The 20515-nt window shown below is 36.5% G+C and overlaps 2 protein-coding genes across 3 annotated transcripts in view; both read left to right on the top strand.

The window, feature by feature from the left end:
• Positions 1-904: 904 nt before the first annotated feature.
• Positions 905-6340, top strand: LOC109996827 (cytokine receptor common subunit gamma-like). Its single transcript, XM_020651132.3, has 8 exons — positions 905-1196; positions 1664-1754; positions 2992-3164; positions 3498-3631; positions 3743-3908; positions 4384-4486; positions 4668-4728; positions 4813-6340. Exons 1-8 carry the CDS (start codon positions 1130-1132, stop codon positions 5026-5028), a joined length of 1011 nt encoding a protein of 336 aa, XP_020506788.2. The 5' UTR covers positions 905-1129; the 3' UTR covers positions 5029-6340.
• Positions 6341-6491: 151 nt separating this feature from the next.
• snx12 (sorting nexin 12) overlaps positions 6492-20515 on the top strand; it is a 27152-nt gene continuing 13128 nt past the window's right edge. Inside the window, exons 1-5 of one of the 2 annotated variants that reach the window (XM_065962777.1) lie at positions 6492-6871; positions 9125-9220; positions 9495-9619; positions 11139-11229; positions 11835-14811. In XM_065962777.1, the coding sequence (XP_065818849.1) occupies positions 6707-6871; positions 9125-9220; positions 9495-9619; positions 11139-11229; positions 11835-11840 (483 nt within the window). In that variant the 5' untranslated portion in view covers positions 6492-6706 and the 3' untranslated portion in view covers positions 11841-14811. Of the gene's footprint in view, positions 6872-9124; positions 9221-9494; positions 9620-11138; positions 11233-11834; positions 14812-20515 lie in introns of those variants that run through there. The other variant, XM_065962776.1, reaches the window with a different exon arrangement.

Genomic DNA, 20515 nt, shown 5'->3' with positions numbered 1-20515 from the left:
CAAAAAAACCCCTGGTCAGATTAACTGGAAATAATATGAGCTGAGTGATGACTAAGCAGTTAGAGATAAAGCGATAAATTAAACTTTCATTTCTGGCAGCTGTCAAAAGATCACTGGCTTTTTATGGTACCTGATAGAAAAATACATTTAAAATACTCTTGTTGTAATTTTGTTTAAAAGTCTTTGCTATTTGGTTAGTACAACAGAGATCAACATTCATCATTTAAATTAAACTTTGTGGTGAAAGCATACAAGCATACTACATTTAAACAAAAGTTTAATTGCATTCTGTTATTGACTATTTGAGTGGGGACTACAGACAAATGAAGCTCAACTGCACAGGGGTCTTATCTGCACAGTTACACGTATATTAAAAGGTTTAGTCACTCCGATAAGTGTGACAAATAATTCAGGTAAATAAAAATACAGGTAGTCAGTGTACCTTAATTCAGACATGTTTACAATTGTTCTGTTTTTGTATGAGGTTGAGATGTACATAGATCTCTTCAGAAACAGTTTCCTCTGACAGGAAACCCACAAAGGCAAAGCTGAATTTTTTTTAAAAAAAGCACACACAGACAGCGTCTCACAAATCTCCTTTTACTTTTGTGCTCTGAAAAATTGGAAATATTTACAGCCCATTCTCAAGATCAACACTTTCATTTCATTTGGACAAATGAATGTGATGTTCTCAAACAATTTCATCGTAGTATGCATTCTGTTACTGTTTTGTTTTTTTTTAGAATGAAGAGAAATGTAAATGAAATGATTTTTGAGGGTTAAACAAAGTTTTAATGAAGGAGTGAAAAAAAGATCTGCTATCACATGAACCTCCCATAATGCACATGGCAGCCATGTTAGAGCTTCAGTTGTAAGAATGTTGCCATAATGCTATGAAGACAATTCAGATAGTTTTGATAGATGATAAATTGTCTTTGTTTTGTATTATAGTTTAGCCATTAAGCATACGTCTTTAATGATTATCATCTGTACCTATGGCCATATATGTTGTTTCCTGACAGGAAACCAACAGCAGTGAAGTGAGCAGCTAAAAAGGAAATGAAAACACCACTCGTCGACAGTCAGCTATAGAAGTAGATGTGCTCATCCTGTTTCTGTGAAGTGTGCCATGATGTCTACTCGACTGCTTTTGCTTTTCTGTCTGACAGAACATGTGTTTACCAAACAACTGCCTGGTAAGAATATTTACAGCTTGACTATTCTTTAAATCTTTAACTTAAGGTAGAAGTAGGTATACGTTTAAGGGCTTCTATTCTTTTTATATCTACGTAAGTCTGAATGTTCCTAGTCTTTCCATGTTTGAGAGGAGTTTACTGTATTTTTCACAACTTTCCTAAAATAAAAATAAAAACAAGATTATTAAGGTGAAAACAGCCAAACTGTCTTCAAAAGAAGGTCTTATACTACACATTATCACTTGAATTTTCAAATTCAACTGAACTGTTTCTCATAAAGCATTAGTTTCGATATGAAACACCTTACATAACCTTACGTCATTCAAATGCTAGTTCCTTTTTTTTTTCTTTATGGCAGTATTTGTGGGCGAGCAGACTGCTAGTTGTGAAGGTCAATAAATGTTCAATCTTGATGATTCTCGTTGTGTTTTTTTCTGTGGTTCTCCTCCCTCTGGTGTCTCTGGCAGATGTGGACTGTGTGGTGGTGCATCTCAAATATGTCCAGTGTTTCTGGAACAAGCTCGGGACTCCACAGAGCAATTTCACCTTCTATGGCTGGTTCGTATTTGTGACAGCATGCTGGACTTAACCCAAACTCTGGGGAAAAAATCAAACTGCTGAGGGTGACATTTTAAACTAATGTTAAAGATAAAATCCATGATAATTCACTTTTACAATTACTTTCAAAATTAATCAACGCAGGTAAATAATACCGCATATTTTGACCTACAGTTTTTTTAAGCGACCCATGTACAGAGACTAGTCCTCGTTGCAGCGACCGTAGGTTTGAATCCGAACCTTTGCTGCATGTCATCGCCCAGTCACTCCTCTCTTTGGCTTCCAAAAAAAGACATAAAAATAATAATAATAATTTTTATTTTATTTTTTTTAATTTATGCTCAACATAATTATAAATAACACGTGAGATGAAGCAATATGTATAAAAGAAATGGCCCTATGAATCATTTTGCCCTCTGCACACCTTGAATACTGTTATTGTGTTTAAAATAACTTTTCATACAAAATCATATCCTTGATTTGTCTGTGTGGTGCTCTGTTAAGCTTCAATAGCAGGATTATGATTTACTTGTATTAGAGGGATGTTAATGCTTGGTAAAGATTTTTGAGCTGGTAGTAAAACAGACTGAAATTCCTACTGATGCCTCTTTATAACTTACAAATTCAATAGAGGCCATCAGTGAGAAGATTGATTATTTCTATGTACTTATTTTAAAGCTGGTTAGGTGTCAGATCTTCACAGTGAGAGATACAGCTGCCAAAAGACTGCTGGATTAAATGTTTTGTAAAAAAAGAAAAAACACAATTTACACGTGTAGGGAACAAATTCAGGACAGACATAAATCATCTTGCTTTTCCATAGGGGCCCAGGTCAACACTAAAGCCCTAAAGATCAGGAGCTTTATTCTAATCATATTTATTGCTGCTGGCATTGTGGCACAAACAAAATTAACATTTCTAAAGTCTTTGTCTTAGGAGCCTGACTTAAGACATCAGATATCCACTGGTCAAACATAAGTGTTTGTTGTTCTTCAAGCTAAAAATAACACCATTACCTTTTTGTAACCTTAAAATCTTGACAGAATCCAGCAAGGAAAGTTCCACTTCTCATAAAAGTATTAGTTAAAATAATATCATTCTAATGTGTAGCATTTCACTTCAACATTTCCAGCTCATCATAACCTCATAATGGAGTGATTCTCTATCAAATCTAAAAATGTCATGTCAGCATATTCCACTTTGTTTTTGAGCGACTAAATGGTGATTTCTTTCGCAGGTTCCACTTTGAGAAACCAATGACTGAATGCACAAGCTATTTGTCAGAAAAAGGCATAAATATTGGATGTAATCAACCATATGCCGAAAAAAGCAACAGGTTCAAAACGTTTTACACCACACTCAAGGATGGCAACAACAATCACTCACAGACGCATACACTTCGACAGAAAGGTAGGCTATGCCTTCTTTTTCTCAATTGCAACACAAATGTCAGGCAGTATTTAGAAAAGTAAAGCTATGAATGATAGAGAGGCATTTTTATTTTATTTAACTTTAAATTCAACATTGTAAGTATGTTTGCTTTGAAAATAAAAGTTCAGGCTTTAGTTCTAATGCCAAATGTTATTTCAGTGCCAACAATGTTTTGAAAAACTTGAAAACTTTGACCTCTCTTTAAAATTAAAATCAATGGAAGTATATTTTGACATAGAAAGTTTGAAAAATAAAGCCCATTGGCACCTTGTCATCACAATCTCTATAATAAATGTCATCTGTTGTCTGCAGTCATGTTATATCCACCCACCAACCTGACTGTCCAAATGGAGTCAGATTTGAATCTGTGGCTGTACTGGAACCAGACCAATCATGGCTGTGTGGAGAGCGAAATTCGCTATAAGATCAATAACAAGGAGTGGGATGTATGCAAAACTGACTCTTCCATAAGTTATCATTCTTTTCATGACTTGTTTCATTATCATGTTGCCTTTGCTGCCCCATCTCCTTTGTAAACTCTTCATTATTGTTCACAGACAACTAAAGTCAGTACTGGGAAGCAGAACCACTGCATCAATCTGCCCTGCACCCAATGCAAGTATGAGTTGCAAGTGCGAAGCAGATTTGGATACAGCTGTGCAGAGTCTCTGTTCTGGAGTAACTGGAGTGAGCCTGCGGCCTGGGGGTTTGACAACAGCCCAGGTAAACATGCAAAATGTATGCTGTAAAAAAAAGCTTTATACTGTATAGTAATTTACAGAAGCCTTAACTGACACAATGAAGCTATCACTGACCTACAGGTAACCACCAACATCACTTAGTCTCCGGCAGAGAGCAAAGATGTAGACTAAAAAACCAAATAGATTAATGAGTTGTCAAGCCTGGATTGTAATTTAAGGGTCAATAGTTCTTATCCTCCAGTAAGATTGCCAGTAGGCCTACAGGCCTAAATTCCATAGAGGTTTCTTTTGTCAGGCAAACTTTAAGTCCTCAGTGAATACTACGATTAATATATTTTTTTAACTAAATCACATTGGATTAAACATAAAATGTGAAAACTGATACACACACCTGCTCCTCTGTGTGCACACTGTATAATAAAGATGCATTATTTTAAAATATAATGACAAAATAATCACCACCCCCCCCCACCCCCCCACCCCCCTTCCCTTCACAGACACTGATCAGATGAAGTCAATGTCAGTGTGGACTCCAGTGCTTATTGTGGTGGGCTTCATCACCCTCATCTTATTGGTCATGATGTTGCTGCATCATGATAGGTGGGTTCACTAATACCTATGTCATGTGTACGTGGTGGAAGTTATTGGGTTATTGTACACTTACCTTCTCAGTTTTTCATGCATTTTGTTGTGTGACTGCTAGGTCTATAAATCTTGTTAAACTAAAATGACAAAAGACAAGAAGTAGAAAGATATTTAAATGACTGTACCCTCTTTACAGGCTCAGAATCATCCTCATCCCCCTTGTTCCCAAGCCAGCCCTGATTCCTCGTGACATTGAGGTTAGTTTTATCAAAAGCTTTGTGCACTTCTTCCTGAGATCATGTGAAGGTAATGCATTGAACCCATATTTTCTTCTTCTGAAGGATTGGTTTCAACACTCTAAAGGCCTGGAAGACAGATTTAAGCCGAACTACAACGAGCGTGCCTGTACCGTCCAGGAGTACACCCAAATCTCCCAGTCTGACAGCGAGGGCTCTGTCAGCTCCACCTCCTCTGTCACCACTGACCAATCCTACTGCTCAGTCCTCATCTCTGCAGACGAGCCTGACCCTGCTCCCCTTCAAGCTCCAGAGGTCTAGTCTCATCCAAGCAGGCTGAGCAGATCTCTGATGAGGCATGTTAACACCTATGGGGGCGGCAGTAGCTCAGTCTGTAGGGACTTGGGTTGGAGAGGTGCCAGTCCACTTCCTGAGCACTGCCAAGGTGCCCTTGAGCAAGGCACCCACTGCCCTCTCCATTAGTGCATGTCTATAGTATTGTGCATGTGCATGTGTGTGTATTTCAGCCTATGTTTGTGTAGCATGTTAACTAGACAGAGTGTAAAAACAAATATCCCCTCGTGGGGAAATTATTTATATCAGGATAGGGTCTCACAAATCTTTACAATCCAGACGTAATTCTTCTGCACATATCCTTCATGACTGCAAAGATTTAAAAAATGTTCAAACAGTGAAGGGTTAGATCCATGAGACATATTTGGGCTTGTACATAAACATTCTCTAAGCAGCTCCCAGAATCCATGAGGAGAAACCACATACCTGTTTTGAGGAATTTAAGTGATGTATTTAATTTTACATTTTTTTTTCTACATAAAGGCCAAGATACTAGACTTAGCAAGTCAATACTAAGCAGATAACTTTGATAAGTGTCTTTAAAAACAGTTCATCATTTGTAATATATGTGAAGCTTCATTTGAGTTGAGTGATTCAGTTGCTAGTTAAAAAACACAAATTCAAATCAGGCTTCATATGAACTTTGGGGTTGCAAATTCAGAAAATATAAGAGTGTTGTGAATGTCCTTAATAGCTTATTATCATGTATTACCTCATACTTTATGGCTAATAAGAAACCCATTAGTAGCCTAAATCTCTTACATCTCTTCTGTATCATTACTGAAACATAATCAAACAACCAGAATAAACACCTGCCAACGCCATTTTTTTTTAAAGACCTGACAACTATTGAAATGTTCTTAAGGTCAAATGATCCAAAAAAAATAATAATATTAGTAAATAACCATGTATTAATGAGGCGATTGTCTCCAATATAATAAAAAGTGGCCTATTTCAAAGTGGCACCAAAAAGTCACAACCCCAGATGAAATATTGTACCATTATCTACCAATCCTCTTTTGTAACATATTTCATTACTTTGATGTTGCCATACCATACAATTATATGATGGACCTAATTTTCCAGTTCATTTTTTTTTTATGTAGGCCTATATCCAAAAATTGATGTAGCCTAATAGAAAACAATTAAATGTTGGTAGCCTATATCGTGTGTTTTTTCCAATTCGGCCTTGCTACATGCTGTGTAAACCTTCTTCCTGCATTTTTCCTTCTGCTTTTTTTACATTTTTTATAGCCTCAATAAATATAGCTTACATGTCTATGTGTGTGTCTAAAGATTTATTTTATTCATTTTTCAACTGCACCGCTTAATATCAGTGCGACTAAGTTGAACGTTCCCTATGTGGTTATGTTGGTTGTCCGATAGAGGGAGTGCGGAGGGGTCCCACACACAGCAGCACGGAACTGAGTCAACGCATTTTTCAGATTCTAGAAAAGGTAGGGCGCAGGGCGGCTGGCCCCCGCAAGAGGAGAGACACAGTCAGCTACTTCCCTAGCTGGAACCGATCGGCTATCGCAATCAGTTGATGTCTTCAGATGAGATCTAACACTAAAAACTGAGCATTAAGCTGGTTGTACGCTAATTCGCCGTCGGTCGTCCATAAACAAAAAAAAACCCTTACAAAATGTCAGAGCCGTCGGTGGCCGACACTCGCCGGTTACATTCCAAACCTCAGGACCTGAACGACGCTTACGGTCCCCCAAGCAATTTCCTGGAAATAGACGTTTATGACCCACAAATCGTCGGAGTTGGACGGAACCGGTACACAACTTACGAAGTTCGCATGCGGGTAGGTGCTGGGAGTCCCCCCCCCCACCCCAAAAAAAAAAAAAAACACACACTAGGTTGCAGCAGCGTTAGCTTTTACTCGCTAAGCTAAGTGGTAATTACGGTGTTGTTGCTAGCAGTTAGCATGTTTAGCCTTCTGCTGTGTGAAGAAGTCACCGCAGAGACGGGGGCTGTGACGTTGACGTGAGGGGGGCCTGGAGGAGCTCAAGATGGCGCCGCAGTTAAAAATCGAGGACCGAGGATTTTTTAGAGGCCTAGGTTTTAAGGTTACCTGATCAATCTCTGCGAACAACCTAAAAGTTTTTTTTTTTTTGTTTTTTTTTTTACGTCTTCTTGCTGGCCGTGTCAATGGTGCAGAATTATCGTAGTCGTGTTTAAAATAATCTTGAAACTGCAGTTATGAAAAAAAAAAATCCCGATAAAAACCGAATTAAATTAAAGATAACACCCTGGACTGTAAACAAATTCGGCTAGTTTAACATTATCTGTCTATCTAAGGGCGTAGGGTCAAGTTACCTTTAAGACGTCAAAACACATAAAATAGTCTGCGTTAAAGTTAAACTACTCATCGATTAAGTTAATGCTAACATGTGGCTAGGAGTATATATATATATATATATATATGAATTACCAGCGGTGTCATCGATTACATCCTAATGGAGACAAATAGCTTTAAGTTAAGTCTAATTCAGTGATATGTGATGTACTTTACAAAATACACATGAATGATTTTGGAAATGTAAAAATGAGTCGTGATTTTGATTTCGTCGTGTGGTTAGCCTGAGAAACTCAAAAAATCACTGACACAGCTGTATGTTTTCAGGAAGCTTATTCTAACTGTGTAATTGCAATTTAACTTACTAGACTCGTCTTCATCCTTATTTGTGTGTTTCCTGCCGTCTCCTTGGAGAATAAATCTGTAATAATATTTTGTGTTTTCACTTGTTGAATAGATATTCATAGACATAACCTTCAAAGGTGTATAACCTAGTTTGACAGTGTTTTACATCAGAGGTCAAGATGAATGTATTGTTATTAATCAAATAGGTGTGTGTGTGTGTGTGTGTGTGTGTTTGATAATAATAATAGCCAAACCTTTAAAAAACAGATCAGTGTGGTTCAGAGATCCGCATCCTTTACATACAGCTAACTTTCATTGACTCCAATTCACTGTCAATGGATTGTCCACATAAGTGAATCATAGGAAAATCATGCCAAAGGATCAACAATGCATTCTGTTATCACTTATACATTTAGACATGTTTAATGAGTGATCGCTTATAGGGCTGCACAATTATGACACAAAAAAAAAATCCTGATATGTTTTTAGATGTATTGATATTGAGATCACCAATATTAAACATGATAACTCATTGATCTTACAACACGTGCATTTATTTAACTTAAATACTTATATAAATAGTCTGATTTACTCTCGTGGCTAAATTATAACAACAAAAATTTACCACACACAACAAAACCTTTGTGAAAAACGAGCGCAGCACAGCATACCGCACAGTAAAAATGTAATCTCAATTATTTTTGTCGTGATCCTCGGAAACAAAAATCGTAATTGGAATTGAAACTCAATTAATTTCCCGGCCCTACGCTGACATCAGTAGAGGTTGATTGCTCACAGAATCCACCATTTTAATCAAAGTCCAAACTCTCCAGCAGTCTGTGAAACAATACAATGCAACATGTTAAATTGTATTTCCAAAACATGGGCTGCATGAAACAATAAGGTTTAAAAAAAAAAAAAAACTTCTTAAATGGGGCGCAGGTGATGTAATGGTTAGTGCACTCGCCCCATGTGCGGAGCCTCTGGTTCACCAGGCGGCGGGCCGGGGGTCGTATCCAACCAGTGGCTCCTTTCCCCGGTTTCTGACTCTATCCAATGTCCTGCCTTGAAGGCATGAAAAGCCCAAAATTAAATCTTTAGAAAAATAAATCTTAGACAGTTTATCGGACCATTCTTAAAAATGTCCTCTGTTTCTGGTTTTAATCAATTATTTCATGACAGATATTAATAGATTTAAATAAAACATTTAATCAATAAGTTGATGGACAGCAAATTTACCTCAATACATTTTATAACTGATGAGCATTTGTTGCTTTGATGTAAGAACGTATTGCTCTCCTTCTTTAAATCTCTGTAGATTGGAAATTGCAATATCACCTCCAACTAGCATGCTAGCTTTATTATCTATTTAAACCTCAAAAATGACTGTTTTATTTCTTTCATCCCGTGTAGACAAACCTTCCCATTTTCAAACTGAAGGATTCCTGTGTGAGAAGAAGATACAGCGACTTTGAGTGGTTAAAGAATGAGCTGGAAAGAGACAGTAAGGTAATAAAAGAGACATTATAAGTGTGAAACCTATCACCCTAATAACGTTTATTATGTGAAGTTAACAGTAGGGTTGCACATAAGGTGTTGTCTTTTTGTGTTTATTAATCAAATACAGATATTAGCTTTGAGCTATTCTTCCCTATTAACTGTGTTGCAACTGTAAAAAAAAAAAATGCATGTTGATGTCTGAGTTTTCTTACATTCAGCTCAGCAAGTGTTGACTTTCGATTTCATATTTTTATTCCTTTCTGTTTACCCCTAACACTTTCAGATTGTAGTACCAACTCTACCAAGCAAAGCCCTGAAGAGACAGTTGCCGTTCCGTGCGGATGAGGGCCTTTTTGAGGAAGCGTTCATTGAGGAGCGACGATCGGGCCTGGAGCAGTTCATCAACAAGTCAGTTGGTTCAACAGCCCTAAATGAGAAGTCATTCTAATTGTTTTTAGATGTGAATCAAGCATCAGATTCATAAAATATTCAAATATAAGATAAGATAAAACTTTATTGATCCCCCATTGGAGGCAATTTAGTAGTTGCAACATCTCAGAAAAACAGGAGCAGAATCAGCAAAAGTAGCAAAAAGTAAAAAACAAACATAAGTTTGGAATTTGAAAGGCTTTCTGACAGATTAGTTAAAAACTACAAAAAAAAAAATATTTTTGTGTGATGATTAAAAGTTGTAAAGCATGTTTCAAAGCTATTATTGTGTTTCCTGTAAGCTTTCTAGCCCTAAATTATGAACACAGAAATGTGTGTGTTCAGTAGAGAAAGTCATTGTAGTAGATGTGATGGATAATTCTGGTATTCTAAACATATGTCCTATTGAACACATTGAACATTGAGGTCTTTCGCACTTACTGGGACAAACTACTTTGGAATAGGTCATCTGAGCTCCCAGCTGTGAAATGGGCTGCAATGGATGCAACAAAATATGTCCACTAATAAGACTAGTTTTTCACTTTTCAGTTTTAGTCCTTTTTTGATGAAGAGTGCAATCCCCATTTGCTTAAGTCAGACATAAAATACTTCAGTAGATATTTCTCTGAAATCTGGCAGCGAGAGATGGCATGCTGCAAGAACAAAGATTGTAGAAAAGAGAGTTATAGTTAGAGAAAGAAGGTAGGGATCCTCTCCATAATGGTGCCAGACCCTGAAAATTCAAATCAAAAAGAAGTAGTGTGTAGTATAAAGTGACATCTTGCAGTGATGTTGCAGATTGAAACCGAAAACAGCAGGAACCACTCCCTTTCATGTGAGTAGGAGAAACATTGCTGATTCAGACAGGGATGGGACTCTGTTTGGATTTTGGATTCTAAGGGTAACTGTAGCAACATAGCGTTGCACGCACATGATTTTGAGAAGTGAAATAGATTCCTGGATCAACACAGAGCTACCAATCCTGGACCAACTTTGCAATCAGCCAATCAAAGCCTGCTGACATCATTGTGCTGCTCCTGTGCCATCTACCAATAAGTGTTAGTCAACAATATTCTAGCTTAGTGCCAAGCATACTTGTTTGCAAAGCCTACTTAATTATCAAGCTAACTTGGTAACCCTGCAGTAGCTCACGTAGTGTAGCTACAACAATAGGTAGAGATGACAAAGGTTGATAATCATCACTTTTAAAAAAAAAAGGCTGTAAAGGTTTTAGCTCAAATGAAACTTCAATTTGTAAAATGTATCAAATCACAAAAAAGGTTTTCAAATAAAAAGCAAAGTAGCACAAAAATGATGAAATCAGAAGGCTAGGATTAGTTGAGTTAGTTTACCAGACCAACTTGTCGCTCTCTCAAGTGTGTCACTAGGGCCCGGTTTGAAAAATACTGTAACTACTGTTGAACTGAAATCTTTATCCGTGTTTGTATTAAAATGAGTGAATCTGATCTATTTCCCATCTGTGTGTATGTTTCTGTAGAATTGCAGGTCACCCATTGGCCCAGAATGAGCGCTGTCTTCACATGTTCCTGCAAGAGGAAAGCATTGACCGTAACTACATTCCTGGAAAAGTACGACTCTAGGGTTATTGGGGTGGGGGTGGTTAAAGTCTGAGGTGTAGATTGGACTGTCTCTTGCCTTTCTCTCTCCTCCCATATCCTCTTTATCTTCACCTCTATTCCTCTGCTTTATCTGCCTCTCTCTAACCTCTCTCTCTCTCTCTCTCTCTCTCTCTCTCTCTCTCTCTCTCTCTCTCTCTCTCTCTCTCTCTCTCTCTGTCTCTGTCTCTGTCTCTGTGTAAAACACTGTTAAATCTTACTATTTTCTTTATCTTGGACTTAAAGTATGTTCTTCTACATTACATATGGACATGATGCTAATTTCTCTCCTGTGCAGTTGTTTTATAACCGTACCAAAGGAACGCAGCCCTCAGTAGTTGTGATTGAATTGTGTAGATTCCACTCTTAATCTCAATTTTCAGGAATGAAAATAATGTCCGATACATTCAGTCTATCACTGATTAGTGTCATATATACATCATGATTGTATTATAATGTGAATAAAGTCTAATAATGTCTTAATGAGTGTTGGCACTAATGTTAACCATAGGAATGTTTTCACACTGTCAATGAAATTTCTGATCTTGTTTTGTTCTCTTTGTTTTTGTTTGTTTTAGGTATGAATGAAGTAAGTTTTTATGCTTTATTACCATATATCCTGACTCCAAGCGCTTTCTAGAGGGTTAAGGAGGTTGCATGGGCACTACAAGACCAAAGGCGATAGTTCACAGATACTTAAGCAACACAATGCTCATATCATGTATGTGTTATCACAGAGATCTACCTGCAACGTGTTAACTTGTCAATGTGGTCCCTGGTTGTCACATAAAACAACCAGTTATCCCCCCCCCCCCCCCCAAATAATAATATTGGGTGATTACTGTGTTCTGCAAAGGGAGGAAAAGTCTGCAAGCCAGTTCAAGCCAGAACAAAAATAAATTAAATCCCATTTGCAGTTTAAAGTTCTCACTCGGTCATAAGTTAATCAGCTGTTTCTCAGTAACTGGTTTGCAGAGGTTTCCTTAATCCACCCATATACATTGAGTGGAAAACACAACCCCCCCCCCCCCCCACTAGTGTTTTTGAGTTATGTGAACTATTGTTTCATTGGAATAAGTACTGTACACCACCAATGACGAGAGCACTCTTTTTTTTTTTTTTTCAACATGTCTATTCAGACTAATTCTGATACATTACCATTGTCTACTGCACTAATCATTTGCTGCATGGCAAACTTTGCACGCTTTCTTTGCAATATGTGCATGTCAGTCTCACTGACGACTTCTTTGAAATACTTCTACAATCCCCATCATTTTTGTTCAACCTGTCAAATCAGAGCTTTAGTCCTTTAAATTCAGTCGTTGTGTTTATATTGTCAGCAAGTACATAATGCCATGTCCTGCGTTTTGATGTTTAATCATGTTCTTTCTCTTGTATCTGTCTATCATCAGTTAAGTTCAGTGGACACTTTGATGTCTGATGAACTGAAGCTGTTGAATTAAATATCTTATAACCGTCATGTAAGAAATACAAGGCATTGAATTTTCTGCACACTTGTCCCATCCAAGTCTCCAAACACAAAGTCTGGCAATATCTTTTCCATGAAATTGGCATAATGATGTAAAAAGAAATCCTCACTGCATTATGCTCATTTGTCAAGTCTGTACTCCTCAGCTTGGCAAATGTCTGTTAAGTTCTGACACCATGTCATTAAACTGCATGCTGTCATGTTAAGGTCATAGCTTCCTTCATTTTCTTTACCTGCCTGGCTGACTGAACTAAAGTCACATTTCATTCCAGAAAAACTGTTGTCACTAGGATTACAGTACTTTAAAGGTGCACTATGTAGATTTTGTAGTGGAATTTGAAAGTTGGAGAAGTGAAAAATTCTATGCTACATTTTTTTTAACTAAATACACTATATATATATATATATATATATATATTAAAAAGGGTCCCTGGAACACTGTTTGGAGCTAAAAAGCTCCAAACCAGGAGAGTTGCGGTTTAACTGTTTCGGGCCCCCCACCATAACTTATGGCGTAGCATTTTATCTTCAAACATTGTTCCAGGGACCAACGTTTCCTCTGAGGACAGTTTGTGTATAGAGTTATGAACATATACCACATAATATAAATCTTTCACAATTTCACATTTCTCTGCCAAAACTACATGGTGCACCTTTAATAGGGTTGGGGATCTGAAGATTGAACTGGCTTGAACATGACCTGCACTTCAACTCCTGGCTTTGCTCAGTTAAAAACAGAACTGACCCCTACACTCATCATGAGTCAGAATGTCCAGATTTTGACCAGGGATTAATGACCCAAGTTTACAGCGAAAGTTCAGAGAGTCATCCTTTCTGCTTCGTTGACCTTTAAAGAAAAGCAGAGTGAGCTAACTTTAAGAGAGCACAGAGTGTAACTCTGTCCATTGTCTCTGAATATATGAAGATTGAAAATTTTCAAACAGGAGTTCTGCACACACGCATGGACAGTTTGCAAATGTGTGTTAATTGATCATTTGAAAAACTGTGTTCAAGCAGAGATGGAAATGGGGCTTTTGTACAGTTTGAACCCAAAGTCAGTTCTTCATGTTGTGATAGTTTTTATAAAATATGTTGTGATACGTGCCATTACATTTAGTCAGTACACTCTGTTCTAAGAGACTCACAGCATTGACCAAATGCACTTAATTTTTGTTGTCTATTGTTCCTAATGTTTGTTGTCTCTTTCTCTCTCTTATCGCAAAGACAATACAGACTGCTGCACCTGCCCCTTGTACATTTATTTCTACTTCACGTCATTTAAAAAGCCAGTGGAAATGCCTGAACTGACGAGTATCAACAGTGTAACACAAATATTGCTCCCAGGACAAAACTAAGACATCCAATCTATAAATTGTTTGATGTTGTGTCTTTATTCAGTCATTCCAAACACTATATGTACATGCTTTTGATTTCATAATCAGTGAAAAGGAAAACATTTTCAATATATACTTTTTGTCATTTTATTAAAGCTAGATTTTTTTTTTCTCCAATGATTCTGTTTTATGAATGTCTTCTGATTGAAGTTGAAAATGAGGGTAAATTCCTGCTTTGATTGTTTATTTTCTTTCCTTAGCCAAGATGTTTCTTGATGATAACCTCCCAAAGTTGAGCAACATGTAGCACCATGATAAATACAGTTACCTGTCATTCCACTTCAGTATATTTGACCCCAAGTTCTTCAGTATGTCCTGAAAAAAAGCTCTCAATTGTTTGAACTCTGCTGTCTTAGTTGCATCATCATGCCGACACTTTGGCTGTGCGTTGTCAGCTATTGGGAATGTTTAGTTAGTGACATAACCATATCCAAGCACTGTGACAAGAGATTCATTATATGAACAAGATTCCATTGTTTATAGGCGTAATCAGCATCTGGTTAAATCGATCTGAAATGAGGCTTATTCTGTGCTTATTTTCAGCTGGTTTCATTCTTTCTATCAACATTTTTTGTGATGTGTATTAATACCTTATCATTTCAGTTCCATATGGGATGACGAGGGACTTCCTTGTTAATTCTTTCCAACAATTAAATTTCCTGCTGCCTGCTGTTTCATGTCCTCGGGTCCTTTTTAAAAAAAAAAAAAAAAAGATTTAAAGCGGAGAAATCCAAGGAAACAAATCAAAACACAACATTCTGTTTGTGAATAGTGGACGCAATTGCATTGAAGAGGGGGTCATGGTAGCTGGATGAATGACCAGCAGATTGACAGATAACCCTGTTCAACAATCAAATGGAAGCAGAATATGAAGGGGTTGAAAATAAAGGAGGGAAGGAAATCTTGACTTACTTACTAGAGCGTTACTTCGAAGTTGCTCATAGAGTTTTTAATACATGAACTTGTCAACCACAGCCAAATATATATTTTTTTTTACAAGAGGACAGATTAGTAGGAGACTGAGATTGGCTATGCAAAAGGTTTCTCTTAATTATTGTTTCATGATTCCTTTAACGTTCTTCTCGCCTGAGAGAAAACAACCACCTCTTCGCCACAAAGCGTCACAGTAATACACAAAGTATAAAGTAAAATAGTAGCAGCGTGAACACCAACTGAGCCCTTTAAGTCTCCATGGTATTTGTATTTTTAACACTGATGCACAAATGAATAAAACCTCAAAACACTGATGAAAGAAGTGTATGGTAAAGAGACCTGGAATGAATGACAACACAATAAAATGTTGTTTTAAATTGTTACTCTTACTCAAATCTTAAAGATTAACAGTTCCTAAAAACATTCGCCAACTATAAAGGTATAGAATAATTTATCTAATTTTTAGGCAAACATGCATTCCCCACTCCAAGCTTAAGATGTGAGGAATTGATGCTTTTCTGTATTGTAAATAATCCTGACCTCACAATCAATTGGCAGACAGCAGTGTGTCAGGTATTAGAAATGATAGTGTGCATTTTGACAAAAAAACACACTACATTGCAAAGGAAGGCTGAAAAGAAGTGTGACGTCTTGGTGAGAAATGTTAAGTCCTGCTTTCAGCCAAAAGCAGTTCATCTCTCATTCCTTCTTTTTTTGAACCCTTCTTCCCCCAGTTGCTTCTAAATGTCTCAGTATGAAACAGTACATTTTGCTCCTGTTATTTTCATTTCCATCTATATTAGGAAGGAAATAATGGTAAAGGGGTGATAATAGATATGAAGCGTCTAAAAATGTAAATTCTGGTTGGTATTTTTTTGGGGGGGGGATTTTGAAAATTTCAACAAAACAGAATAAAAAAAAACAATTACTCTTGAGTTTTCTGTTGTATCGTTCATCACTAGAAGTATACACTGATTTACACAGTCTGTAAAGGTCAAAGTGATTGGCTCTTAAACAGACTACCAGAGCAATTACAGTAAAAAATTCAATATAAGCAGCAGCATGTTAAATATCTTACTCAGTCTGAGTTTTTACAAGTGTAAACACATCAATAAACCAACTGTTCATAAACAGGATTAATAAATAACTATTAGAACATGAAGCTCAGGTCAAAAATGTAACCTGAGTATATTATCATATGTGTTTAATGAAAAAAAATACAGCTTATCTGGAACAAAGTGAGCACAAGTGGTGGCACAATGGGTTGATTTGTTTCAGTAAACATGAATCTTAAAAGTCCTGGAAATCTTTTCGCTGTTGTAGTCGGCCTTCAGGAAATACAGGGATTAACTGAGGAATTCTGGCCACAGGTGGATTAAAGTTGTCCCAGAATAGTGATCTTGTGATGCAGACCTTGACCTGCAAGTGATTCAAAGTAGACTCAACTTTAATTAGACACAGTTGTAGCTTCCAAATGTCTTTTTTTTATGAATTGTAAATGGTACATTAATACAGTCTGCCTGTTACAGTATCTGTGCAGTGTTGAACGTAACATGGTTCACTTCAAGAAAAACAAAAAGTTCCTCTCACACTCTGCAGACTTTGATTAATATTATATTCTTACAATGAAGGAAATAAAATGAGAGAAACATCCAGAAGTGCTTTTTTCACAACTACAAAATCATCGAATGTGTGCTCAAATATGAACAAAACTGATTTGTTTTTTTTTACATTTGAAAAAACAAAAATGTGAAAGAATGCATTTTAATGATTGAAAAGTACACAGGGATTCTGGGATACATACCGAGCGTGACCCTCTCCAACAGGGAGAACTGTGACCTACAAAACCAGTGAGCTTTGATGTGCTGGCCTAGTCCTGAGTAAATGAAAGTGGACAGTCAGGATGGGCAGACTGGGCCAAGTCAGAGATTAGGAAGTGTTTTGTTAGCCGTTCTAACACTGGAGCCCAGTTTGCAGCCGTGACACTTGTTGTGTTTGCAGAGACACCCAGTTGGGTTAGCTTGATAAAGTGGAAGTAAATTAAAAGAGCAACCCAAAGCAGTTTGACTGGGCAGGGACAAAAGGTGAGAAGGGTGGCTAAAGTATCGGACAGAAAGCAAGGGAGAAAATGTAATTTACAAATTAGTGTTAATTGTGATTATAGAGCAAAGGATTGAAAATAAATAAATACCTACTTTCTAATTAAATCATATCATTATTAGTTGATGTTTAGGTTGTCGCTTTGAAGAAAAGCGTCTGTTAAGTGAATTGTAGAATTAGGTATATTTATGTGTCTATATCTGTCTTCTGCCACACTGCTTGGGGCTGGGAGAACAGCATTTCCTCTTTTTTATGAATGCAGATACAAAAATGACAAAGAAATGGAATCTTGAATCTTCATTTACCTTTATTTTACCAGAAAGTCCCACTGAGATTAAAACATTTTTTTGACAAGACAGATCTGCTCAGGTAGAAGCCATACAAAATCACAAACACATTTAAAAACAACATAAACAACAGCATTTGCAGGCTTGGGTAGCAGGCATTAGATTAGATTTTCATTTCTAAATTGTATCTTGTCAGCAAAAAGAGCAGCTGTTGTGGTGTTGGGAAAATGAAGCCAATGCAGAAGTGCAATAAACCTAAACCATCGAGTGTACTCTTGAGGCGGGATGTGAAAGTCCTTATCTGCAAACACTGTATGAATTTTGCATACCTTTTAATTTTATGAAGGATTTATTCATAATAAGGCGTGTGGCTGACCTGACCGACTGGCAGGCGCGGTGCTGCTGGTTGTCTGGAGATGCAAGACCCGCCTCAGCTCTTTGCCTGTTGTTAGGTTGACCAAAAGAAAGGTCGAGACACTGGCTGCATCAGAATTGCCAAGTTCCTACACAATCTTTCAGTAGTCAGTAGACAGTACCTACTATCCGTGCTGTATACTTTTAGTATCTACTGTTCAGTAGGCGTGCACAGATGTACTAATAAAATAGCATACAGTACATACAGGAAAGAACAAATGGAAGACAGTAATATGCAGTATATAAAGTAAAACAAACCAATAAAGACGCATACATAAATATGGATTTCATTATTTAAATAGAGGGGAAAAGGTTTTATAATAATTCATACATTTGTTACATTTTTTATTGTTAATTAAAAGTAGCGATTTCAGTAGGGACTTTAACTCTAGATTAAAAATTGCTCGTTTGTTTTTATTTGGAGGTGCATATGAAGTCACGTTTTACATTTAATTTCGCACTGCATTGTGGGTGGGAAAATACCATTCATTTCTCTGAAAGGATGCATCCGATTTATACTGCATGAAACCCGGGAGTTATCAATACTGAAATGTTCAGTATACTGAGGTGGACCCAAAAAATGCATACTGAATGACCATGAGACTTCAGTCTACTGAAACACCCTACTGAAAAGTACGCACTGCATACTGAACTGTGGCTATTCGGAAAGGGCTAGCATTTCCAGCATGGCTTCGTCCATGTTTATTTACAATCTATGGAACTTATTGTTAATCTACAGTCTCTCCAAAAGCCCCTTTCTTGGCTTCCTTGCAGTTTGTTGTGATTTCATGTTTGTATTTTTAAATATGTAAAACTGAAGAAGCTCAATATCTTATTTGTAACCTTTAGAATTGTCCTGATTCATTTTAATTTGTGTACATGCATTCAGGCTGATGTGTGTCTAAACATGCATGGATCTGCAGAAAAACAGAAGTGTTTACCCGAATCAGGATTCATGACTTCCAGCATTTTTTTTATTATTACAAGAGTCGTGCAGTAAATTAAGGAATAAGCAGGGCGATTTCATAAATTCAAGGTTATTTTGGTTCGCATCAAATGACTCACTTCTTTATTTTCTTCAAATGTCTTGCAACACTTTCCAAGTAACTTGGATGAATGTACTAGTTAAAAATAATACATCTGCTGGTGGAGCATTCTGAGGCAATGATTCTGAGAAATAGAAATGTACTGACACACCCAGTTCAGCGTTAAATTATGTTAAATGACCTGGGTTCAGGGTTCTTAAATGATCCTGATCTCTATGGTGTTTAAGATTTTTGAGCCATAGCGCAGGTATTTTTGATTAGAATTCGATTAGAAGAATCAAAGATCATTCTTAGTCACAGACGGTGAGCTCACCAATTGTCTTATTTCGTAAGTTGTTCTAAAACAATCAGAGGTACTATGATTGTTTTTGCACAGAGATAAAAAATTTGGTTGACAACTTTTCTTAAAATCAAGAAATTGAATTAAAACTCAAATCTAATGTCAATAAATGTTTTAGTTAGTCAAAAATATGCTAAAAGAATACAAAATAATGTAATACTTAAATATAAATTCTATACGTTGTGTATAAATGCAAATAAAAACAATAATTGTTACACTTATTGCTTTTTTTAAGTCTGTTATTGTTAATTGTAAAGCGTTGATTTAACTCCCGTGGTGGAGGAAGTATTTCTTTTTCAAGAAAAATACCACACTATGAAAAAAGTAGCTCACTCCGTTAAAAGTAAACGCCATTTATTGAAAATGTTAAATAAAGCATGAGAGGTAGCCTGCTCAGTACTCAGTGCAAAACAATGGCCCCTGTGACTTAATAATACTATTACTCGTGCTTTCATGTTAAAGCTGGATTTTACTGTTGCAGTTCAAATAAAGTGGAGCTTATTTTACACAGCAAGATATTTTTATATGACCGCAACTTATCATATATAATTAGGAATAAATCCGATTTCCCCCCTCCATTAATGGCCTAATTGTGCATTTTTTAAAAACATCTAAAAATAGCTAGAAAGGCTGTAGAATTATCAAGAGCCAAAAGCCATAAAGTGCTTCTTGGTTCAACAAAAGATATACTAATTTCAAAATTTTAAATAGCCTATATATTTTCCTAATAAAAATATAAAAATACAGTTATTGTTATTCGTGAACTTGCACTGTGAAAGGTTTTTGATTAATATAACTTTTAAAGTAAGGAAAAATGTAGCCACTTATTTCTGTTTCATTTTTCTCTTGTACTTCTAGCCTAGGCGCACGTAGATATATTTATAATTGGAAGAAAAAAAACACATTCCCTAACAGTTACGGCTAAAAAATAATATTTTTCTCAGAACAGTAGAGTGAGAAGTAAAAAGAGGAACGTAAAGAAAGCCAAAAGTAAACCTCAAATTTGTACCTTATTAAAAAATGACGAATTAAGTTTCATTTTGATCTCCCCTATTTAAAATTTGTTACATAATTTCATCATACAAAGACCACATTTTGGAGGAGATTTTACATAATGAAACTTAAGTCAGTGATTTGATTGCCAGTGACAAAACAAGAATAAAATGCTGCAAATATTGTTGTTTAACACCACCACTGACCCTAATAACCAGGTCACTGAGGGCAAATGCACCTAAAAGAGGTAGCTTGGTTTTCCC

This window comes from Labrus bergylta, chromosome 14 (assembly GCF_963930695.1).
Source record: "Labrus bergylta chromosome 14, fLabBer1.1, whole genome shotgun sequence".
Taxonomy (NCBI): Eukaryota; Metazoa; Chordata; class Actinopteri; order Labriformes; family Labridae; genus Labrus; species Labrus bergylta.
This window is presented reverse-complemented; position numbering and strand designations above follow the sequence as displayed.

Bases quoted from the DNA above. Each gene is read 5' to 3' on its own strand.
- LOC109996827 (XM_020651132.3), top strand. From the start codon at position 1,130: ATGATGTCTACTCGACTGCTTTTGCTTTTCTGTCTGACAGAACATGTG. The intron at 3,165-3,497 runs GTAGGCTATGCC...TGTTGTCTGCAG, and splicing joins GCATACACTTCGACAGAAAG to TCATGTTATATCCACCCACC. The intron at 4,487-4,667 runs GTGGGTTCACTA...CCCTCTTTACAG, and splicing joins ATGTTGCTGCATCATGATAG to GCTCAGAATCATCCTCATCC.